The 19,430-nt window shown below is 46.5% G+C and overlaps 1 protein-coding gene and 1 long non-coding RNA gene across 3 annotated transcripts in view; one reads left to right on the top strand and one right to left on the bottom strand.

Annotated features, from left to right (window-relative positions):
* MAMDC2 (MAM domain containing 2) overlaps nucleotides 1–2,075 on the bottom strand; it is a 129,594-nt gene extending 127,519 nt beyond the window's left edge. For both annotated transcript variants that reach the window (XM_037157606.2, XM_037157607.2), the window contains exons 1-2: nucleotides 1,717–2,075; nucleotides 1,228–1,341 (exon numbers count right to left, since the gene is read on the bottom strand). In XM_037157606.2, the coding sequence (XP_037013501.2) occupies nucleotides 1,228–1,341; nucleotides 1,717–1,750 (148 nt within the window). In that variant the 5' untranslated portion in view covers nucleotides 1,751–2,075. The remainder of the gene's footprint in view (nucleotides 1–1,227; nucleotides 1,342–1,716) is intronic.
* Nucleotides 1,268–16,395, top strand: LOC128626060 (uncharacterized). Its single transcript, XR_008389944.1, has 3 exons — nucleotides 1,268–1,354; nucleotides 15,744–15,896; nucleotides 16,145–16,395. It is a non-coding gene; the product is annotated as an uncharacterized LOC128626060 (long non-coding RNA).
* The last annotated feature ends 3,035 nt before the right edge of the window (nucleotides 16,396–19,430 follow it).

A 19,430-nucleotide genomic window follows, 5' to 3' on the forward strand; every position in this document is an offset into this window, starting at 1 on the left:
CAGAGGGCTGCAGGCTGTCGAAGGGGCCACCATCCCGACCGGGCTGGGGATGGAGGCTCAGGGAAGGAGCCCCCTGGATTCAGGGTGATGTTGATTTCCCTGCCTCGGGGCCAGGACCAGGCTGAGGCAAGAGAGGCCCTGGGGCACAAGATTAAGGGCCGTGCAAGTGGCTCTTTGACTCCAGTCCCAGATACCTAGTGAGTGCATTCCCTCCTGTTTTACCCCTAACCCACAGCTCAGAGCTGGCCACTCAAAGACACCACGTGATGTGGACCACCCATCAGAATACTCTAAGACTGAGATTCCCTCCTGTGATAAGGGGGCACGACATCACCCACCTGTGAGGGTCAGAGAAGCTAACGTATGCAAAGCCCTAAACAGAAACCCAGTGCAGAGGAAAGTGCGATGACAGTTCTACATCCCACCCAGGGCGCTGGGCCCACCCTCCTCCAGGGGGCCAGCTCGGAGGACAATTGAAAAGGGAAGGAGGTTCGTGATTCTCCTTCATGCTGCAGTGTTTTTTAAAGGTGGCTCCTTCCCAATGCAAAGGGCCTGGGGCTTCAAACTCCTAAAGCGAGCCGGGGGGCAGTGCAGGGGGACAGGGGACACCCAGTGCCTGTTGCTGGGCACTGGAGAAATATTTATTTTGACTCAACGAAGGGTAAGAGGATACATCTGAAGACCCCGAATTTACACTTTGTCACCAGAAGCCAAATGGAATGTAGCGGTGAGACCACAGCCACCACCTGCCAGCTGCATGACCTCAGGCCAAAGTCATGACTTGGTTTCCTCTTTGCCAAGTGCTGGCTTACACACACAGCAGGAGTGTGAGGACGCAGCCACGCCACAAGCACTGAGGGCCCGCCAGTGGAACCACTCCTGCAGGAGGTCTACTGACCACCACAGAGCATGCTGACCTACCAGGGGCAAGCAGACCATGGGCGACAGTCATTAGCTGTGCCCCTTCTCCCTTCCATCATGGAGTGCTGAGGGGAGGGGCAAAGTCTTAGGGCTTCTACCCACAGGCCAGGTAAACAAAGGACGCCCGGCCCCACCCCCATCTCTTCCTCGACCATCGTTACAGCACAGCTGAGGTTTGGAAGAAGGACCCGTGACGCACATATCTCCTCCCAAGGGGATTTAACGCCAAGATAGCATTACCCCCGTGAAAGACCCAACCAGCAGGAAGCAAGTTCACCTGGGTTCCAGGACGCTGAGTCTCCTTACCTTCCTCATTTAAAATCCACGGCTGGAACGCAAACACAGAGTCGAAGCCACAGGTGTTTTCTTCAAAGGCGCAGGATCCCGCGGGCAGGTCCAAGGCACCGGCAAGCTGCAGGGCTGCGGGCACAAAGTGAGTTTCAGTTCGGGCTCGGCCCGGGAGCGTTTGCACCAAGTCGGGGCGCCCCTGGGAAACTACCTGGTGAAAGTGAGGGGAAGGAGTGCAGAAAGGGGCAGGTGAGGGACTCACTACAGTACCCGCCCCTCCGCACCCCCACCCCCAGGGCGCCTCCATGGCACGGACCGCACTGCCATCACCACCCTTGGCTTGGGGAGCAAGAACAGCGGCTGCGGAGACGGACCGCGAGGCGCCTCGGCCAGCTCAGCCCAAGACCAGAGCCAGGCAACGGGAGTAGCAGGAGAGCAAGAGGGTCACGAGAGCGCTTCCCCCGCCCCACACCCACCCCCCAAACACACACCGGGTCCAGGCCTTACCTTTCATTGCCAGGAGGATGACCCCTAACCACATGGTCGCTCGTCAGGGCGGAGTACGGGAAAGGGGCGCAAGCCGCCAGCCCTCTGCGACCAGCTGCTCCCAATGGAAAGGAGCGTGGGAGGCGGGGGCGACTAGGGGGGAGGGAGAAGCCGAGAGCAAAGCGTGCACTTGGAGCTGCTCAACTTTGCAAAGCGGCTCCCTGAGCTGAGCGGAAAGCTGAAGGTGCCTAAATGGAGAGCGCCTCTCACTCGGCTGCAGCCGCGGTCTGACTGCGTCCCTGAGGCGGCCAGCCAGCGGCACAGCTGGTCCTGGGCGAGGATGGGGCTGGGCGGGGAGGAGACAACTACACACTTTTTTTTTTTTTGAAAGGCTAGCCTGGAGTGGGTGGGAAAGGAGAGGTCGGGATGCAGTGCCTCTGCTCAGTATTTTAAAGCTTGGGACCAGACCCCTTGCAGACACTTGGAGGGGGCTGGCCCATGCGCGGTGGGAACCAGCTTATTTCTGGGGACAGCCTCTCCGCATCTGGCATGCCAGTCCTGCAGGGCCGGCCCTAATTTTAACTTCTCCCCAGAATGGAAGAGGGTGGAATTCTCCTAGGAAAATCTAGAGGAAAATTCGGAAACTGTAGGGTGGAATAAGCTTCCTATCTCACGAGGCTCAGCGTTTGCGGCCCAGTAATGCTAACCTTGAAATACCACCCCCCTCTCTTCGCGGTGGAATGCCTGGCATGCCTGGTGCTCGGCCTCCCCTCTGTCCGGTGAGATGGGGGCATGCCTCCTCTCCAGAGAGCCATGGCAGACTCAGGAGGTTTCTAAATTGGGATGTGGGGCACCGGGGCCGTGAAGTGGAGGGAGGGTTTACTGTGAGGTACCCACGTGCTACAAATTTGCTTTGAGCACCAAGCAAGTCTTTAAAATTGTTCTCTTCCAGTTTAAAAAAATGTGGGGTTTTTTTCTCTTCTCAATCTTCATTATAGTTTTGTGCAGACAATTTTATGCCTAATGTCTAAAAGAGTGGTCTCAAACTTGAGGGTGCCATCCTTAGAGTTTCTGATCCAATAAAACTGACGTGGGGCCCGAGGTTCTGCACGTTCCTAACACATTTCCGGCTGCTGCTACTGATGCTGCTAGTCTGCAACCACACCTGGGGGCCCACTGGCCCAACAAACTCCTGTTCAACCACCGGAGCCCAGCTCCCGGCCGTCACCTGGCTTCCAGACTCTCCTGCTGTTCCTGGTCCTTCATGGGCGGCTCCTTCTCGGCTCCTTGGCTGTCCCTTATCTCTCTGACCCCTAAACACAGCAGTGCAGCCTAGCTCTGTCCTTTTCTCTCCTGTTTCTTTCTCTACTCACTTCCTCCGTGATGTCACCCAGTGTTACGGTTTGAAACACCAACAGCAGCCCAGCGACTCCTGAATTTATATGGGTAGCCCAGACTGCTCACTAACGGCAGGCTTTTCTCTCTGCAATATTAACAACTTTCATTTGGATGCTTAAGAGTCATTTCATATTAACAGGTCCCCACACCAATGCCTCCTATTCCTTCCCCAACCCGCCTTCCTCTACATCTTCCTCTTCTTAGATGAAGGAAACTTTCTCCTTCAATTGTTCAGGACAAAAAAAAATTTAGTTAGCTTTGACTCTTCTCTCCTTCTCCAGACATTACCACATCCTGTCCTTTCAGGATTCAGAAGACAGCAGGTGCTGACCACGCTCCATGCCCCACCATGACTGCCCAGATTGGCAGTTACCCTCGCCAGCTGGGCAGACTGCAGCAGCCTCCCAAAGGCGGTCGCCCACGTCTTCTGCCTTGCCCCCCTCCACTCCATCCCTAACACGGTGATCAGGAGATCCTTTCCATACAGAAACCGGGCCGTGTCACTTCATGGCTCAAGACCCCTACCAGCTTCCCAAATCATTTAGCAAAACCCAACTCTTCACAATGACCTACCAGGTCCTGCAAGACCTGTGCCCACCCCCTTACATCTCGGAGCTCATCTGCTCTGCTCAGTCCCACCTAGCTAGTGCACCTCCTGGCCAGCCCTTAAGCACAGTCTAGCTGTCCCGTCAGAATGTCACACTGGCTGTTGCCGCTGCTGGAAGTGCTCTTCCCGGGAAAGCCGGTGACTCACGCTTCGGCTGCCTTCGGGTCTTTACTCAGATGTCACCTTCAGTGTGAGAAAACTCGACAGTCTTCTCTGAATAAGAAAAAAACAAAAACAAACCAACAAAACCTTGGGATCCTCTTCAAATCAGCTCAGAAATTCTTCATGAGCTTTCCGTAAGCAGTAACTCCAACAATCTAAAATTTGTCTCATGAGTATGCATTTATTTACTATGCCTACATTAGTAGCTAATAATATAAATAACACTTACCATATTTACTATTACACATGTTTTCTACAGAGAGTTGCACCGAACTTTCCCAGGTCTTTATGGAGTAGACGGCATTATTGCTCCCATCAATAGATGGGGGCTGAGGCTCAGAGTTAGTGACAGTGAGTGGTAGAGATGAGGCTCAGACCCAGTCTGCTTTTGTCCAAAAGCCTCTTTTTTCAACCAGAACAGTACACTATCTCCCTTGTCGTACATTCTTTTCTGATTTCTTGCTCACAGCTGGTGCTCAATATTTGATGGATTTTATCAAATTACTTAAAAATTCAAAGACACATATATATCCAGTTAAAACCGCTAATATTTTCAAGCAAACAAACTTTCAGCAACTATCAAACTGGTGCTACTTTTTTCCAGCTACCTACAGAGTATTTCATGGTTTTAGGATTGCCTTAGATTAATTTGCATTAGACCCATTCCCTCAGATTCATTAGGAAAATGAAAATCTCCAAAGCCCTAAGAGCTCTCCAAAAATGTCGAAATATGATTGAAAACTTCAAGGCGATATCCTTTATTGTCCCCTATGGGACTAGAATCATTACACATAAAACCAAAGTTAGTTGGAGTGAAATGTTCATTTCACCTACAGCTGCACGGCGGGCCCCGAGAGCGGATGGCCCTTCGACACTGGCATGGGCTGGGTTCTCTGGAAGGCAGACTGGGATCTGGAGCTTATCCTGCAGGACGTTGAGCAGAGGGTGCCCTAGGGATCCACTCCTGTGGAAGGGACAGGGAGGAAGCAGGGTCGGGCCAAGGCAGAAGTCCCCTCAAAGCCTCTTCTGACCCCACAGGGAACCCTGGGGCTAAATTGGCTCATCCAAATTGTCCCATTTTAGGCCAAAATGGCCAGATCTCTATGCTGCTGCTTTAATCCTTTAGTAGATGTGGCCCACATTAGGACCGGTCATCTCCAACGAGGTAGCTCTCTGCACAGAGGCTGACCCAGAGGTGCTGACAGCTACGGGCTGTCTGATGATAACACTCCCAGCAGCTGGGACAAGTCCTTCCCTGAAGGAGAATGGGGACAGCACGTAAGCGTCCACTGCAGACACTTCGCAGAGAAAGGAAAGGACACTGCACATGGAGAGGGGCAAACAGGGAATCCAGAAAAATCTACAAATTATGTGCGGCCACCCACTTCCTTTGGTCAGTAATCATGGAGCCTCAGGGTCGTGCCCAGCCTTTCCACCTGGGAAAACAGCTCCAGGCCCCAAGCTAGGAACCACCAGACTCTCCAGGATCTGGCTAAGTTGAATGATTAAATAATGCATGTGTAGGTCCAGTTTATGGAAAGCACTCAAAAACATGAGGTATTGTAGTGGGTCGAACTGGTAGCACCCCAAAAAGGTATGTCTACAGCCTAGAACTTGTGCATGTGACCTTACTTGGACAAAAGGGCTACGTAAAGGTAATTAACTTAGGGATCTTGAGATGAGATCATCCTGGATTATGAGATGGGCCCTAAACGTCAGGTATTCTTATCGGAGGCAGAAGAGAAGTAATAGACACAGCAAAGATGGAGACAGAGATTGGAGTGCCGCTGCCCCAAGTCCAGGAACCACCTGACGCTTCCCAATCAAAGGACAGATTCGCTCCTGAGGGTGTCGCCCTGCAGACACCTTGATCTGTGGCTTCTGGCTTCCAGGGCTGTGAGAGAATAGCTTCCTGTTGTTTTACGCCGCCCGGTTTGTGTTCTGTTCTGGCAGCCGTAGGAAGCGAAGGTAGTGTATGACGCATCAGGCAAGCAAATTCCAGGCACTTTACACGTGTTATCTCATTCAGTGGGTACATCATCCCTGGGAGCAGATACCATCATTATCTCTATTTTACAGCTGAGGAAACAGGCCCAGTAGGGTCAGTTTCCTTGTTCAAAGTCACATGTCTAGCCAGTGTGTAGCCAGAATTAGATCACACACACTACACTGTCCCTGAAAGCTTCCTCTTTACCAAGCCCTGTCTCTCCTTTCAAGGACTGCCTTCCCCACACACAGGCGAAGTTGTCCTCTGTCTCTGAGGGACCCCACATGAGGCTTGCCTCTCTCAGAGCCTGGCCCGTCCCTTTGCTCTTCGCCACCCTGCTCTGCATCCTGCTCCCCTTCAGAGGCCTGGACCAGGGGTCCTACCTTTTGATGCAACCACTCTTAGTCTGCAGGTCTCCAAATTCTTGCTTCTAACTTTCTGGGCAAAAGCAAGGAAGGTGAAGCACTGACACCCCTTGCAGGAGCCTGTATCACGCTCTGTTTACTTTCTCTCACCGCCAGGTGAGGCATTAGAGGGAACAGCTCGTCTGTGGGAGGAAATAAAGAAATGCGGTGTTTGTGACGCACTCTGGCACATATCACTGATGCAGGGCCAGACTTGGAGGCTTTCTTCACCACCCACTTTCCCTTCAGTCTGCTTGCTCTCCTTTCTTGCCATCCTCATGTGATGCTGTGCATTGGGAAGTTCAGCAAACATTTCCTGTGCACCTCCTACTATGGCCAGGTACTGTGCTTGGGGCTTGAAATCCAGGAGTAAATAAGACATTCTCTCTCTGAAATGGGAGACCGACCCAGGAAAAGACCGTTTTGATAAAATACATTGCCGAGATAGATCAAGGCCTGCAAACACGAAAAGTCCAGGGGCCAGGGAGGTCACCCCAGTGCATGTCGGGAGAGCTGACATCAGGGAGACAGTGGAGATGGATGGGGCTCGCAGTCAACCAATGGGCGTTGCTGGTACCAGCTTGAGGCAAGGCCTCCACGGTGGGACAGAGGTCCCAGCCATTTTTCAAAAGAAGGATTTCTTTGTCCAAAGTTCTATGTAGTAGTTCTTGATTTTCAAATACTGGCAATAAATTAAAACGATGTATTTAAATCTTTGTGGAAAAAGAACAAAATCCAAATTCAATTCTTAAACTGGAGTTTGCACCACCAAGGAGGTGGATGGGAAGCCCCCGCCCCACCCCCCAGAGGGGTAGCCAGGCACACAAAATCAGTCCCATTCCAGAGAAGAGGAACCAGAGGAGAAAGAATTGAGGTGACTTTTAACCAATGCACCCGTCTCCAAGTGCCAGGGACAGAACGAGGAGTCATTAGCTTCCCCCCTTGTTGTCCAGTCTTAGGGCACGTGGGAAGGCCTTTGTAACACTCCAAGTCCTGCACAAATGTAAGGCTATTCATAATACCCTTTATAGTAATTATTCTTTTGTTTTCATCCATCATATATGTTTCAAATTATAACCTATGATATAGCCTCTAACCTGTGCCAAGACATTGTCCCTGCCCTGGATTTTCGTCTGCCTCTCCGTCACTGCCTCTGTCTCTCTGGGCACGTACTGGTGGGTCACCTCTGCTTCTCTGTACTCAGCCTGCTGCTCCATGTCGCTTTTGTGTCCTCTCTCTCTGCTCATACTCATGGACATGTCCCCACTCATCACTCGATATCAGGTAGAAAATGAGATGGTAAAATAATTCCAGGCTCTGTGGCTTGTCCTGCCAGTGACCCCGTTGCTTTCCAGCAGGACGTGTATGGGGGCTGTGCCCGAGGCTGGCTGGTCACTTGGTTTCTGCCCAGCACCAGCTGCCTCTGACTCCCGAGGGACAGTCACATGCCCACCGTGTACCTGAATCACCGGCTGTGAGAGGCCAGGGCCCGTGGCTGACCTGTTCTTACAAACCTTCTTTATTATAAAATGTATAACCTGCTGTTTAAATTGCCACCCTCAGATGATCTGAATTGGTAAAGTAGGTATTTCTTTTAGAGTGAGCATTTCAAAGGAAGGAGATACTTACATTCTTTCTATCGTTAATCTTTCCTCCATCAGTTTACGGGAAATCCTAGCGTGGAGTCAGACATCCTTCACTGTGGTTTGAATGAAACCTTTGGATTTTTTTCTTTAAATCTAAGTTTCCTGGGCTGGCTCATCACAGGAGTCCCACTGGCACCTTTTGTCGGGTGTGTGTGCTGCATCAGCCCCGACGAGTCCAAGCGACTTGCCCAAGTGTACAGGGTTGGATGCGAACTCAACTGTAGCTGCCACCAAAGCCCCCTGACCTCTCTGCTTCCGACGTGGGGGAGGTTTGAGCAGACACTTTGAGATGGCCTGTTCTCAGATCCTCCAGCCTCCTTCCTCTGCCCCTGGAGGGGGCTGAGACCAGGAAGGTGGGTTTCTCTCTATCCTAGTAAAGTTTTCGAACCCAGAGTTCTGTGGGGAAGGTCGTTTGTACTCAAAGCGGAACCTACCTCTCCATCCCATGTCCGTCCATCCCACCCCAACACCCACGCCCCCATTGGCCATTTGCCTTCCCCAAGCTGTGTCCTCTGTCCACCCCTCTCGTGTTCTCTCTTGCTCTTCTTGCTGCTCAGAATCAGAACTCGAGCTCTGGAAGGAGGCACCAGGCCTCGGGTGCTGGAGATAAATAGAGATGATGAGCCGGCCTGGATTCTGCCACCTGAGCCTGTCCCAGGCAGCCTTGTGGACTCCAGTCTGGGTTCAGGAGAAAGGCTGGGCTGATGGGAAAATCAGAAAGAACCATTCACCTAAATTTCTACTGAATACTGGACCACAGACAGCCCTGTGACCCCTGTGGCAGTGTTAAGAATAGCGTGGGTGAGCAGGACCAGGTTCCCCTTTGATGCAGACCGCCTTTGGCATTTCAGGGTTTGCCGCAGTGAGAATTGGCAGCGTACGGCTGTGCTGGGGTGAAGGTGGCTAAGGCCCTGTGTCACCTGTTGGGGCTAAGAGTGAGCAAAGGACACTGAGATTTGACTTGCTACAGTCAATGGTGGCTCCAGAGACTAAGGAGGCCCATGGCCAAGTTGGACTCCCCACAGGTGTCAGCCTCTTTGCTCTACAGTTTTGTTTCTTTTTCTTTCATTTCTCTCTCTCTCTCTCTCTCTGTCTTTTTTTTTTAGCACCGTTGCCTTGCAGGGGGGCAATGGGAATAGAATAAAGCATTCAGTAGCCAGAAACAGTCCCCAAAAGAGCAGTGAAACACCAGCTTAACTTTTGATTTACATATTCTGACGTTATTTATGTGTTACATTGGGGACCTAAACAGGGACAGAGCGATGTTCACAACCAGAAAGGCCTGGACACTAAGAGGCAGAATGGACATCAACGGGGCAGGGCAGCTAGGTAGTGGGTATCAGCCCTGAACAGATGCAAGAGGGGTGTATATGCATGTGTGTGTGCATGGTGTGCAGTCACATTATCAGTGAGAAGCCAAGTCACCCTATCGCTCTGATCTGGAAGCTTGACTTGCAACAGGCTAGAACCCTGGGGACTTAAAGATGTTAGCCCCCCACCACCTGTGAACCCAGAGCACATTATCTCATCTCTTTGCGCCTGATTTTTTTCTTCTATAAAGTGAAAATAATAACAGTGCCTATTTCACGGTGCGGTCACGAGTGCTAGATCAGTTTATACTTTTAGTATATAAGAGTGCACGGCACACTGTAAGCACTATATAAATATTAATATTAATTTTACAGTTCTTCACAGGTCCAGGCTTGTAGTTGAAACAGATGATGGTCTGTCCATGAGAATAGCCTTGCACACGTGACCTGCCTTTGGGGTTGGGGAGGCGCAGAAACTAGGAATGTAAACTGGACAATTGGTAAACTGTAGCCTTGACGTTCTCTAAGAGTAGTGGAAAAATCTCAACTATCGAGAGGATACCATTCTAAATATGAACAACTAGGACATTAAAAATAGTAATGCAGAAAATAGTTTCAGGATTAAAATAAAAATATCTGTTTGATGGCACTGAGGGGGAACGAACAAGACAGAAAGGACGGCAGGAAGGGGACAGTGTTTCTAGGGGCTATACGGGAAGTCATCTCGTTCCGTGGTTTCAGCCTGAGGCCCAGGGCTGTCTGCAGCCAATAAAAGTGTCTTCTGAAAAATGAAAATGAGAGAGACTTTCATTTGAGACATCTGGTCTCTAAATTGCTGGAAGCCCCCATTATTCTCCCCAAACTGTAAAGTTTTCTTCTCTCATTACCCATTTACAACTTTATATACACACTTGTTTTATGTGAAAGCTTTGTTGATTTACTCACCTGTGGCAGGTTGGAATTAGACTTCTGAGTTTCTAACTCACTGGGCTCTTAGGAATTGAAAGCTTGCATAGGTGCATCTGATTAGTGGAGTCCGGGTCACATGATTTTATTCTACCTGAGAAGAAAGCTGAGGGTTGAACTCTGAGTGCCATACTGGAGAGGTAGAACTTACAACAGATGCTCTCCAATTTAGAAAATCTTTTCAGAAGATGATGAGCCACTGCAAATGTCCACTATGGCTAATATTGTTCAAAATAGAATTGATTAACCACTTACACCCAACGGGATGGCCATTATAAAAATAACCAAAATAACAAATGTTGGTAAGGATGAGGACATATTAGAACACTTGTCCATTGCTGATGGGAATGTAAAATGATGCAGCTACTATGAGAAGCATTATAGCAGGTCCTCAAAGCTCAAACACAGAATTACCATGTGACCCAGGAATCCTGCCTCTGTGTATGTATGCAGAACAACTGAAAGTAGGGACTCGAATAGACATTTGTATATCCATGTTCAAGACGCATTATTCACGATAGCCAAAAGATTGAAAAAGCTCACATGTCCATCAATAGATGAATGGAGAAATGAAATGTGGAGTACACACAAAAGGAAATGTTACTGAGTCTAAAAAGTACATGCTAAAACATGGATGAACACTAAAAAATTATAAGTGAAATAAACCCATCACAAAGAACAAATGTTGCATGATTCCACGTATTATGAGATCCCTAGAACAGTCAAATTTGTAGAGACAAAGCAGAACAGCAGCCACCAGGGCTTGCGGGCTGAGGGAGATGGGGAAGTGTTGTTCAGTGACACCAAGTTCCAGTTAGGGGCGATGAGAAGTTCTGGAGACGGACAGCGGTGGCAGGTGCACACACCGTGGTTGTTCTTGCTGCCACCGAATGGCGCACTCAGAAATGGTCCGAGTGGCCAGTTTCACCTCATATACATTTTACCCCAGTAAAAATAAAGGTGATGAACAGTTTTGAATATCAAAAATTAGAAGTGGCTGAATAATGTATGTCATCACCCCCAGACTGATATTTACTCGAATGATGAGATAGAAAAAGGAGATAGAAGTTACTTTATCATATCTTTTGTGTGAGACCCTTGACTCAGCAGCAGGCAGGCCGCACAGGGGCTGTGGGTTCCGCGTGCTGGGACGCGAGGCCGTCAGAATTCCACCACCCACACAGTGCGCTCTCGCAGCCAGCAGGCAGGGCGGCGCCCCGGAACACTGGGTTCACGGATGACCAGGTTCACAGTCATCTGTGCTCACACATCTCCATTTCGGTGGTAGTCCACTGCTTTGACAGTCCTTGGGCAAAGAAAAAAAAATGCAAAAGGCCTGGAATCAAGAATAGCATGATGTGCTTACTGATGACAAAAATATCAAAAGCTAATTTCCTTTTGTAGAAGGTCGCCAGCTCATTTTCTCCAGCTTTAAAGAAAAACCAATCATCAACAAATGCATAATCGATAATAATCAGCACAGAAAGTTTGGAACCAAGTACTCTCAGATCTCTAGTTGACCTTGAGCAAGTCACTGAAGCCCTCTGCTTTTCTGCCTCCCCAACTCGGCCATGAACCTCATCATTTGCCCACAGAGGTGCTGGGGACTTGCCGGAGGTCACTTGTCAGGTAAACCCATAGCATCATGAACCCAGGGCAGACAGTTTGGTTCTTTCAACTTCATAGAAAATCTAAAAACGTGCCTATTCAGCAAGAATCATCAAGTGGTCATTTGGGCACAGAAAGTGGCTCCAATTATAGCATAGAAACTTTATATACAACTGGTAGCTTTCTTTGTGATGGCTTTCAGAAGGCAAAACAACTGGTTGTCGGTTGCAATATAACTCCAGTCACCGCCTCACCTCCCACGTCTCCTGCCTCCTGTTGTCCTGGTGACTTGCTGTGTCACATGCCACACATGGGGCAGTTCCTCAAAGGGGCAAGAGGGCCACTCTTTTCATTTCTTGCCAGTGCTCTTATTTTGTCTCCTATCTCATTCACCCTAGTGTGATTAAGTCTCATCCCTAAATCTAAGTCCCTATTCTGAAGAACCTCTCCCGTGTGTGATTTACAAAGGCTGCTTTGGAATTGAAGCAAGCTATCCTAATCCTTTAAATATAAGTAACATTATTGCTTTAAGAGAAAAATAATAAATATATTGGGAGGACTTTTAAACTAAAATGGTTTTTCAAGGATTCAAAGTTAATTAAAAGAAGACAATATACAAAAGAAGACCTTTTCTGTATAAGCTATAAACACACTGTCACTAACGAGTTGCATTGCAGGCAGGACAAGGCAATGAGCAGCTCAGTTAAGTTCAGCATTTAACTTAAGGCAATGGAATAGTAGCCTATGCAGTTAATGTTTTAAGTGTTACAACATTTTTACGAAGCCATTCTTTAAAAACAGACACGAGCATTAAAAATAAATGAACATAAGCAATCTGCTTTGGTTTAGACTTTGGGGTCATATTATGATTTATCTTTCTTATATCAGCTAGAGTTAATTTTAAAATATTAATCAGAAAGAATCATAGTGCTGACTACATCCTTTGCCCTAGTCGGGTGGGTTTTTAAATTACGTTACCCTATGAAGGGAAGTTTGTTTTCCATGGATGGCAAACCCAGACAAGCTCCGCCTTTGTGGTAGAGGCAATGCTGTGCTCCTGGAGCAAAATTAACATTATAATGTGCTGACAAATTCAGAACAACTGCTCTGAGTAATGAATTCACAGGGAAACTCCAGACCAAAGGAATTGGAACAATAATGACAGAAAGGAAATACCCTGCTTTTTTTTTCCCTGAAAATTGAGCTAAAAGTTCCAAGTACTTTTCATGCAGCAGTTCCAAATATCTTTCAACAGTGACCCTCCAGAATTGAAATAAAGGCAAACCAAGAGAGAGCTGAATGCCCAGTCTGTTCCTATTAGAAATACACGGTCGATTTGTATGATTAACAAGTGTTTGCTCATTAAACCCAACTGCCTGTGGCCCAGCCCTGGGGTGAGGGTACGGACTCCATGCCAGGAGCTGGGGTGGTCATGTTCCTCCACTAAAGTTTCGAGAGTGTGGTGTCCGGCCTAGGTTAAAATCTCTGCCTCACCACTTAGCAGCTCTGTGTCAACACAGGTTCCTTAACCTTTCTGAACCTGTTTTGTCACAAATAAGAGACAATAACAGATGCTGTCTCCTAGGATGAAATAGGATGGTACATCTAAAGCCTTTAGCACAGTCCCAACACGTATTAGGCATTTAATAAATCTTAATTATTTTCTTATTTTTGCTACAAGCTTGAATGATTTAACAACTCCTGAGTGCATAACTCAACTTACTATTCAAAAATTATTTAAGTGGGGACATGTCCTTATACACAAATGAAGATTGTAGAAGATTTCAAAGATTTCTTCCAGGTGCCCAGGCTACTTTTTAGTATAAATTAGAAGCACAGGGAACCATATACTTCCAGAATAAGAAGGAGAAGAAACCATGGCGTGGTCCTTAACTCTGGCAAAGACAGGTCACTGAGTCAGAAAGCACCCGAGTTCAGTTCTTAGCATGGTCAGTGTGGTGGACTGAATACTGGACACCAAAAAACATGTCTAATTCTATGTATGTATCTACAGTACACATGACTATGACCTTATTTCAAAAGAGGGTTTTTGCAGAAATAATTAAAGATCTTGAGATGAGCTCATCTTAGATTTCTAGATTTAGGGTGCACCCTCAATTAAATGACCAATATCCTTATAAAAGACAGAGAAGGAGAAAACAGACACGCCCAGAGGGGAAGTCTGCATGGAGACGTAAGCAGAGATTGGAGTGATGTGCCTGCAAAGCGTGCCAAGAGCCGTGGGAAGCCACCAGAAGCTGGGATAGAGGCATAAAAAGGATTCGCCCCAGGGTCCCTGGAAGGGATCAACCTGGCGGACCTTGATTTCAAGCTGGGAAAGAATGAAGCTCTCTTTTGCTTTAAGCCACCCATTTTGTGGTAACTTGATAAAGCAGCCCAGAGAAATGAATCCAGTCAGGAAGTTGGAAAGTTAGTGGACCTCTCTGGGGACTAATGAGATCAAGTACAGAAAGACACCTGGGCGTAATAGGCACTCAATAAATGTTAGTTGAAAACATTCTTTCTCTTGATCTCTGTAGCAACCCAATTCTGTCAGTTAAGTTTTATCGTCATTTTCTGATGAGGAAACCAATTCTCTGAAAAGCTGACCAAAATGACCCAAGACCAGGCAAGTAAATGGCAGAGTCTCTGCCTCCAGGGCCAGTAGGTCCCTTCTCACTGCACCAATGTGCCCCCTCTCTTGCCTACGGAATTTTGCCATCATTCACTGTTACTTACCACCTCATGTTACTGTACCTGACCAAACTGCAATGTGTTTGGTTAATTTACAAAATAAGATATTAGCTGAGGAGGGAGAGAAGGAGACAGTAAAAATGGAAAATAATCAGGAAGCCTAAGGAAAATGCACAACATCCAAAAAGCAGATCACTCATCTCAAATGAGGATGTTAGAGAAAGGTTTGCAGGAACACTGAAACTTTCACAGTAAGCCCTGAGATAGTGAAGAAAGCTTAAATTCTTAAATTCTTAAATTAAGAATTTTCTTGATAAAGAGTGGGTGTCACTATGGAAATAGACATCTAATTCTAATATCTCAAAGCCCACTCTGCCCTCCCAGTAATGTCAGGCTGAGGTTGAGAGCAAGACTAGCTCCAAAACTCACAAACGGCCTCAGTATTCATCGCTTATTCACTTGCAGGATTCAGGAAAGTGGGACTTTGGGAATTATTAAACAGTCTGTAGGTTTATCAAAAATGTGGAGTGTCTCGCCTTTTGACTGGTCTACATATGTTAAAATTATCTTTAACCTTTCTCAGGAATTAAAAAAATACAAGGGGATCTTAAACATAGGAAAGAAAATGCTCAAAATCATTTTAAAAGAATGCACGTTAAAACCACTGTATTAAAACTACCTTTTTACTTGGCGAAACCCAAAACATTTGTGAGAATTCCATTTTGTAAGGGTGCAAGGCAGCAGCCCTCGCCTGCGTCACAGGAGTGGAAATGTTTTGGTCCTCTGTGAAAGGCAACGTGGCAGGGTTTACCAAAATTTCAAATAGTCATACTATTTTAACCCTGCAATTCTACATCTAGGAATTTATAATACAAATATGTTCAAAGTTATTTATATTAGTGCTGACTGCAGTATTAAAAGATTAGAAGTAAACTAAATATGCACTAACAAGAGAGTGGTTTCATCATTGTAGAAAATCTATGTAACACAATACTACAGAGGTATCAAAATAAAAGAAGATCCTTTTTATGGATTGATTTAAATAATCTCCATGAAATATTGCTAAGAAAAAAGCAAGGTACAGAACGTGGCATATATTATGCTGTGTGGGAAGAATATGTATGCTTATCTTGTCTCTTAAATGCTTCACAAGAAATTGGTGACGCTGGCCACTTTGTAGAAGTAAACTGAGTGGGGATAGAGAGTAAGAGGCAGTGTGATGGTTTTGAGGCACAGCTGCAAATTCTTTGGTCCTCCTCCCAACAGGAGGTGGAGTCTGTGGCCCTTCTCTTGGACCCTGGTGAGCCTTTGCGACTTCCTGATGAAGGGAATGCAGAAGCGGTGCTGCGGGGTGGCCAAGGCTGCTCGGAAAAGGACATGCAGCATCCACAGGTTCCCCTTGGGACAATCAGCTGCCAGGTAAGAGGTCAGGCCACCAGGAGGCCACTAGTGGAGACAGCACACTCAGAGAGAGAGGGAGCCGGGGTGGGACCAACTATGACAACAAGAACCTAGGGCGGTAGAAAGGGAATGAGGAGGTGAGGAAGGAGGAAGGGAGAAAGGAAAGGAGGGACGGAGAGGGAGAGAGAGAAGGGAGGATGAAGGAGGGAGGTGACTAAGGAGCCCAGCAGCTTCAGTTTCCAGCTGTTTGAACCTTCTCGTCTCAGGCATCAGACAAGTGAGTGAAGAAACCATCTGCAGCCACCTTCTGCAGTAACTGTAAGGAGAGCTGACCCATTGACCCCCAGCTTCACTACTGAATAATAATATCATTCCTGTTTTACAACCACTGCTTTGGGGGGGATTTGCTATGCTGCAAAATATAACTGGAATAGAGGCCTCTCACTGTTTACTCTTTATATGTTTCCAACTTTACAACATGCAAATGTATTTTCTATTAAAAAAGTAAATAAAACTAAAATTATCTGCAAAAATTCCCTGGCTTAAGCTCCTGTCTGTACTTAACCCTTGAAATGGTCTGAATATTCTCTGGGACGTACTGATAAATGGAACCTGACCTGATACGAATTGAGAAGTGGCCCGAACACCAGCCACCCACCCCAGCCACTCCAAACAAACAAAAAAACCTCACTTCCTTAACAACAGAAATAATTCCTTGGCCAACAGGAGCATATGCAAACATGTTCAATCTTGTTAACATTAAACAAGCGCATCCCATTAATTACTTTCTCACTGTAAAGTGAGAAATGGGCCTTCACAAAGGAGGGTGCTGCCCTTCATCACCAAGCTTCAAGACTAGAGGGCTAATGTGACAGGACGTGCCTCCAGATACGATATGACATGAAGTGACCCACATCACCTATGAAGTCCTTGCTCCCATGTTGGGAGCAAGGACTCCCTCTGAATGTACTGAGACCTTTAGATCTAACTTCAATTTTATAGGTAATGCAGGAGATAGAAAAACCAGTTAAATGCCACCACCAGGAAACAATCAGACCAATTCTGACTATGGAACATTCTACAAGGTAACTGGTCCTGTGCCCTCCGAACAGCACTGGTGTAGAGGCCAGGACACTGCATTCTCATGCCTCATTGTAGCTGCATGTATCTCCAAAACCGTGCATATAACTGGTTAGAAAACCCCCTCTAGCCACCCTCAATGCCAATGTACATTCGCAAATAGAATCTGAGTTTATCAGAACTTACATCAAAGTGAATAATCATCCAAGAACAGACAAGGCAGAACACCATCATTTAGGACAATGCATTAAAGATTTGATTCAACCAAACTTACCTGAGTGTACTATGAGCTACCACTTTAGGTACCAGGTATTAGCACCTAGATTATAGCCAAGTCTTGTGAATATAAGTGAAGGAAAGGAAGAATTCAATCAATACCTTCATGCTTCTCTCAAACTACAATTCTTTTTTAAAGACAAACTTATTAATCCTTTGGGTTCATAAAGACTCTCCATAGCAGTGCCTTATTGTCTTACATATTTAAAGTAGCCAGAGATGAGTTACAAACTGCTGTGCTAAGAGAGTCAGTTCATTAGAATAAATTAATTGTGTATATGCAAAAACTTCTTCATTTTCTACCACCTGAGATTGTTCTGAGGTTTACTATGCCATCCAAAGTGGGACTCGAGCAGCCTAATGAACTTCACTACTTTTGTCTACAACCCCATCAGTGATGTTTCAAGGCCGTCTCATTAGTGGAAATATTTGTAGTCAACCTATTTGGGACTCCCTTGGAAAAGAAATATGCCAAGCATATAAAAAGGGCAGAGTTCCCTTACAGAACAGGTTGGTTTTTTAAAAATCAAAATGTTAAATATGAATTCAGATTAGTGCAATTGTTTCATTCTTTCTCCCAGAAAACCATAGAGATGTTACACCACTTAAGAATCTGCTGAGTTTAGCGTAAAATAATGCAAGCTTGTAAATAACACTTTGCATTGAGAGAGAATAAACATTTAGGAGAAATTAGAAGTAAAGATTATTGTCTCTATTTTTCTACCTATTAATTTTCAATCAGTTAATGCAATACAATCCAAAAACCTGTTTAGCTCTATTAACTAAATTTTAAGAAATGAGGACTCTACAGTGCTCACCCCTGGGGTATCCCATGGTTTCTGAAGACAGTGACCAGCGGCCATAAGTCAAAGAGGGGCTTCCTTCCGGGCACTGGGTAATGAGAGGAATTCATACTGAAGTGCCCCAAGAAACACTGTGTCTTACTCTTTTCCGGTGACACAACCCACTGACACCTTCCCTGCCTCCCAAGCTTCCGAATGGCTTACCTGCTCAAAACACTAAGACTTCATCTTTATTCTAGTGCATTGGCTGGGAGAATGGCCTTAAATTCTCTCTTCCACCATGTACTCTCAGGAAACAAGCAACTCACTCCTTGGGCCTTGGTTTCTTCATCTATAATATGGGGACAATAATAGTAACTCTCTCACAGAGCTGTTAGGGGGATTGAATGAGTATAACCGTGTAAAGCACTTAGACCTCTGACTAGCAATTACTCCTCTCAGACTCATTTACTGTAGAAGAGGCCATGCTAGGCACTGACATGCAATGCTATGTAAGGCTGGGTCCCCGTGGTGATCTCACAGTTCAGCTGAGGAGCAGACAGGAATGTAAGTCGTTACGCTGCTGTGCCTGAGACATCGACATAGACAGCACAGATGAATCTCTCCAATTTGCTGTAGGTTGTGCTCGGACTCCTGAAATGCCTCAGGACATCACAGGATGGAGATAGTTTGGCAAGCTCTTGAAGGATAAATCAATCTCCCCCTTGAGTCAAATGATCTAAAATCACACACATTCAGGAATTTAGTATTGTTTTCAGGTACACGACATTACATAATGCTGCTACATGGAAGGGCCAGGGCACACTCATTGCTCTCTACAGCCTTCATTTTTATGTCCATGGAGCAGAGATTAAATATTACGGCTTTATTCTGTCCTCGGGTACATAGAACCTGCCACACTGATTTTCTAGGCCCAGGACAGCGGACAAGCTGCCCCAGAGGTTTGAGCTGCCCAGCAGTTTAGATCGAACTAGCACCTTGGGAGTCATTGTAACGGCTTTCCTTGAGCATCAGTCAAATAGGATTTTCTCTTGGCTTGAGAAACGTTGCTTTGAATTTATATTATAATACCATAGCTCTTGTAACTGAGCTTCCCTCTTTGCTTCCGTGCTTGGGAAGATTGGAGGCAGACTGGCTGTCTGAAGAGCAACTATATGAGGTCATGTGCAAAAAATAATAACAAAAAAACAAGGTCACGTGCTCCTCTGTCCTCTTATGTTCTCAGCTGTATCTAACATCTTTGTTTATTTAATTTGTATGGCATACATTTTTGTAACAATTTGAAACACTCTGTGCATGAGAACAAAAGTTGTGTGTTTTAGAATTCTCGAATCATGACTAAGTCATAAGGGGGTACCCTTAAAGAGTTAATAGTACCACTCCCAAAGGGCTT

Source organism: Artibeus jamaicensis, unplaced genomic scaffold (assembly GCF_021234435.1).
Source record: "Artibeus jamaicensis isolate MK-2021 breed Jamaican fruit bat unplaced genomic scaffold, CSHL_Jam_final scaffold_1964, whole genome shotgun sequence".
NCBI lineage: Eukaryota > Metazoa > Chordata > Mammalia > Chiroptera > Phyllostomidae > Artibeus > Artibeus jamaicensis.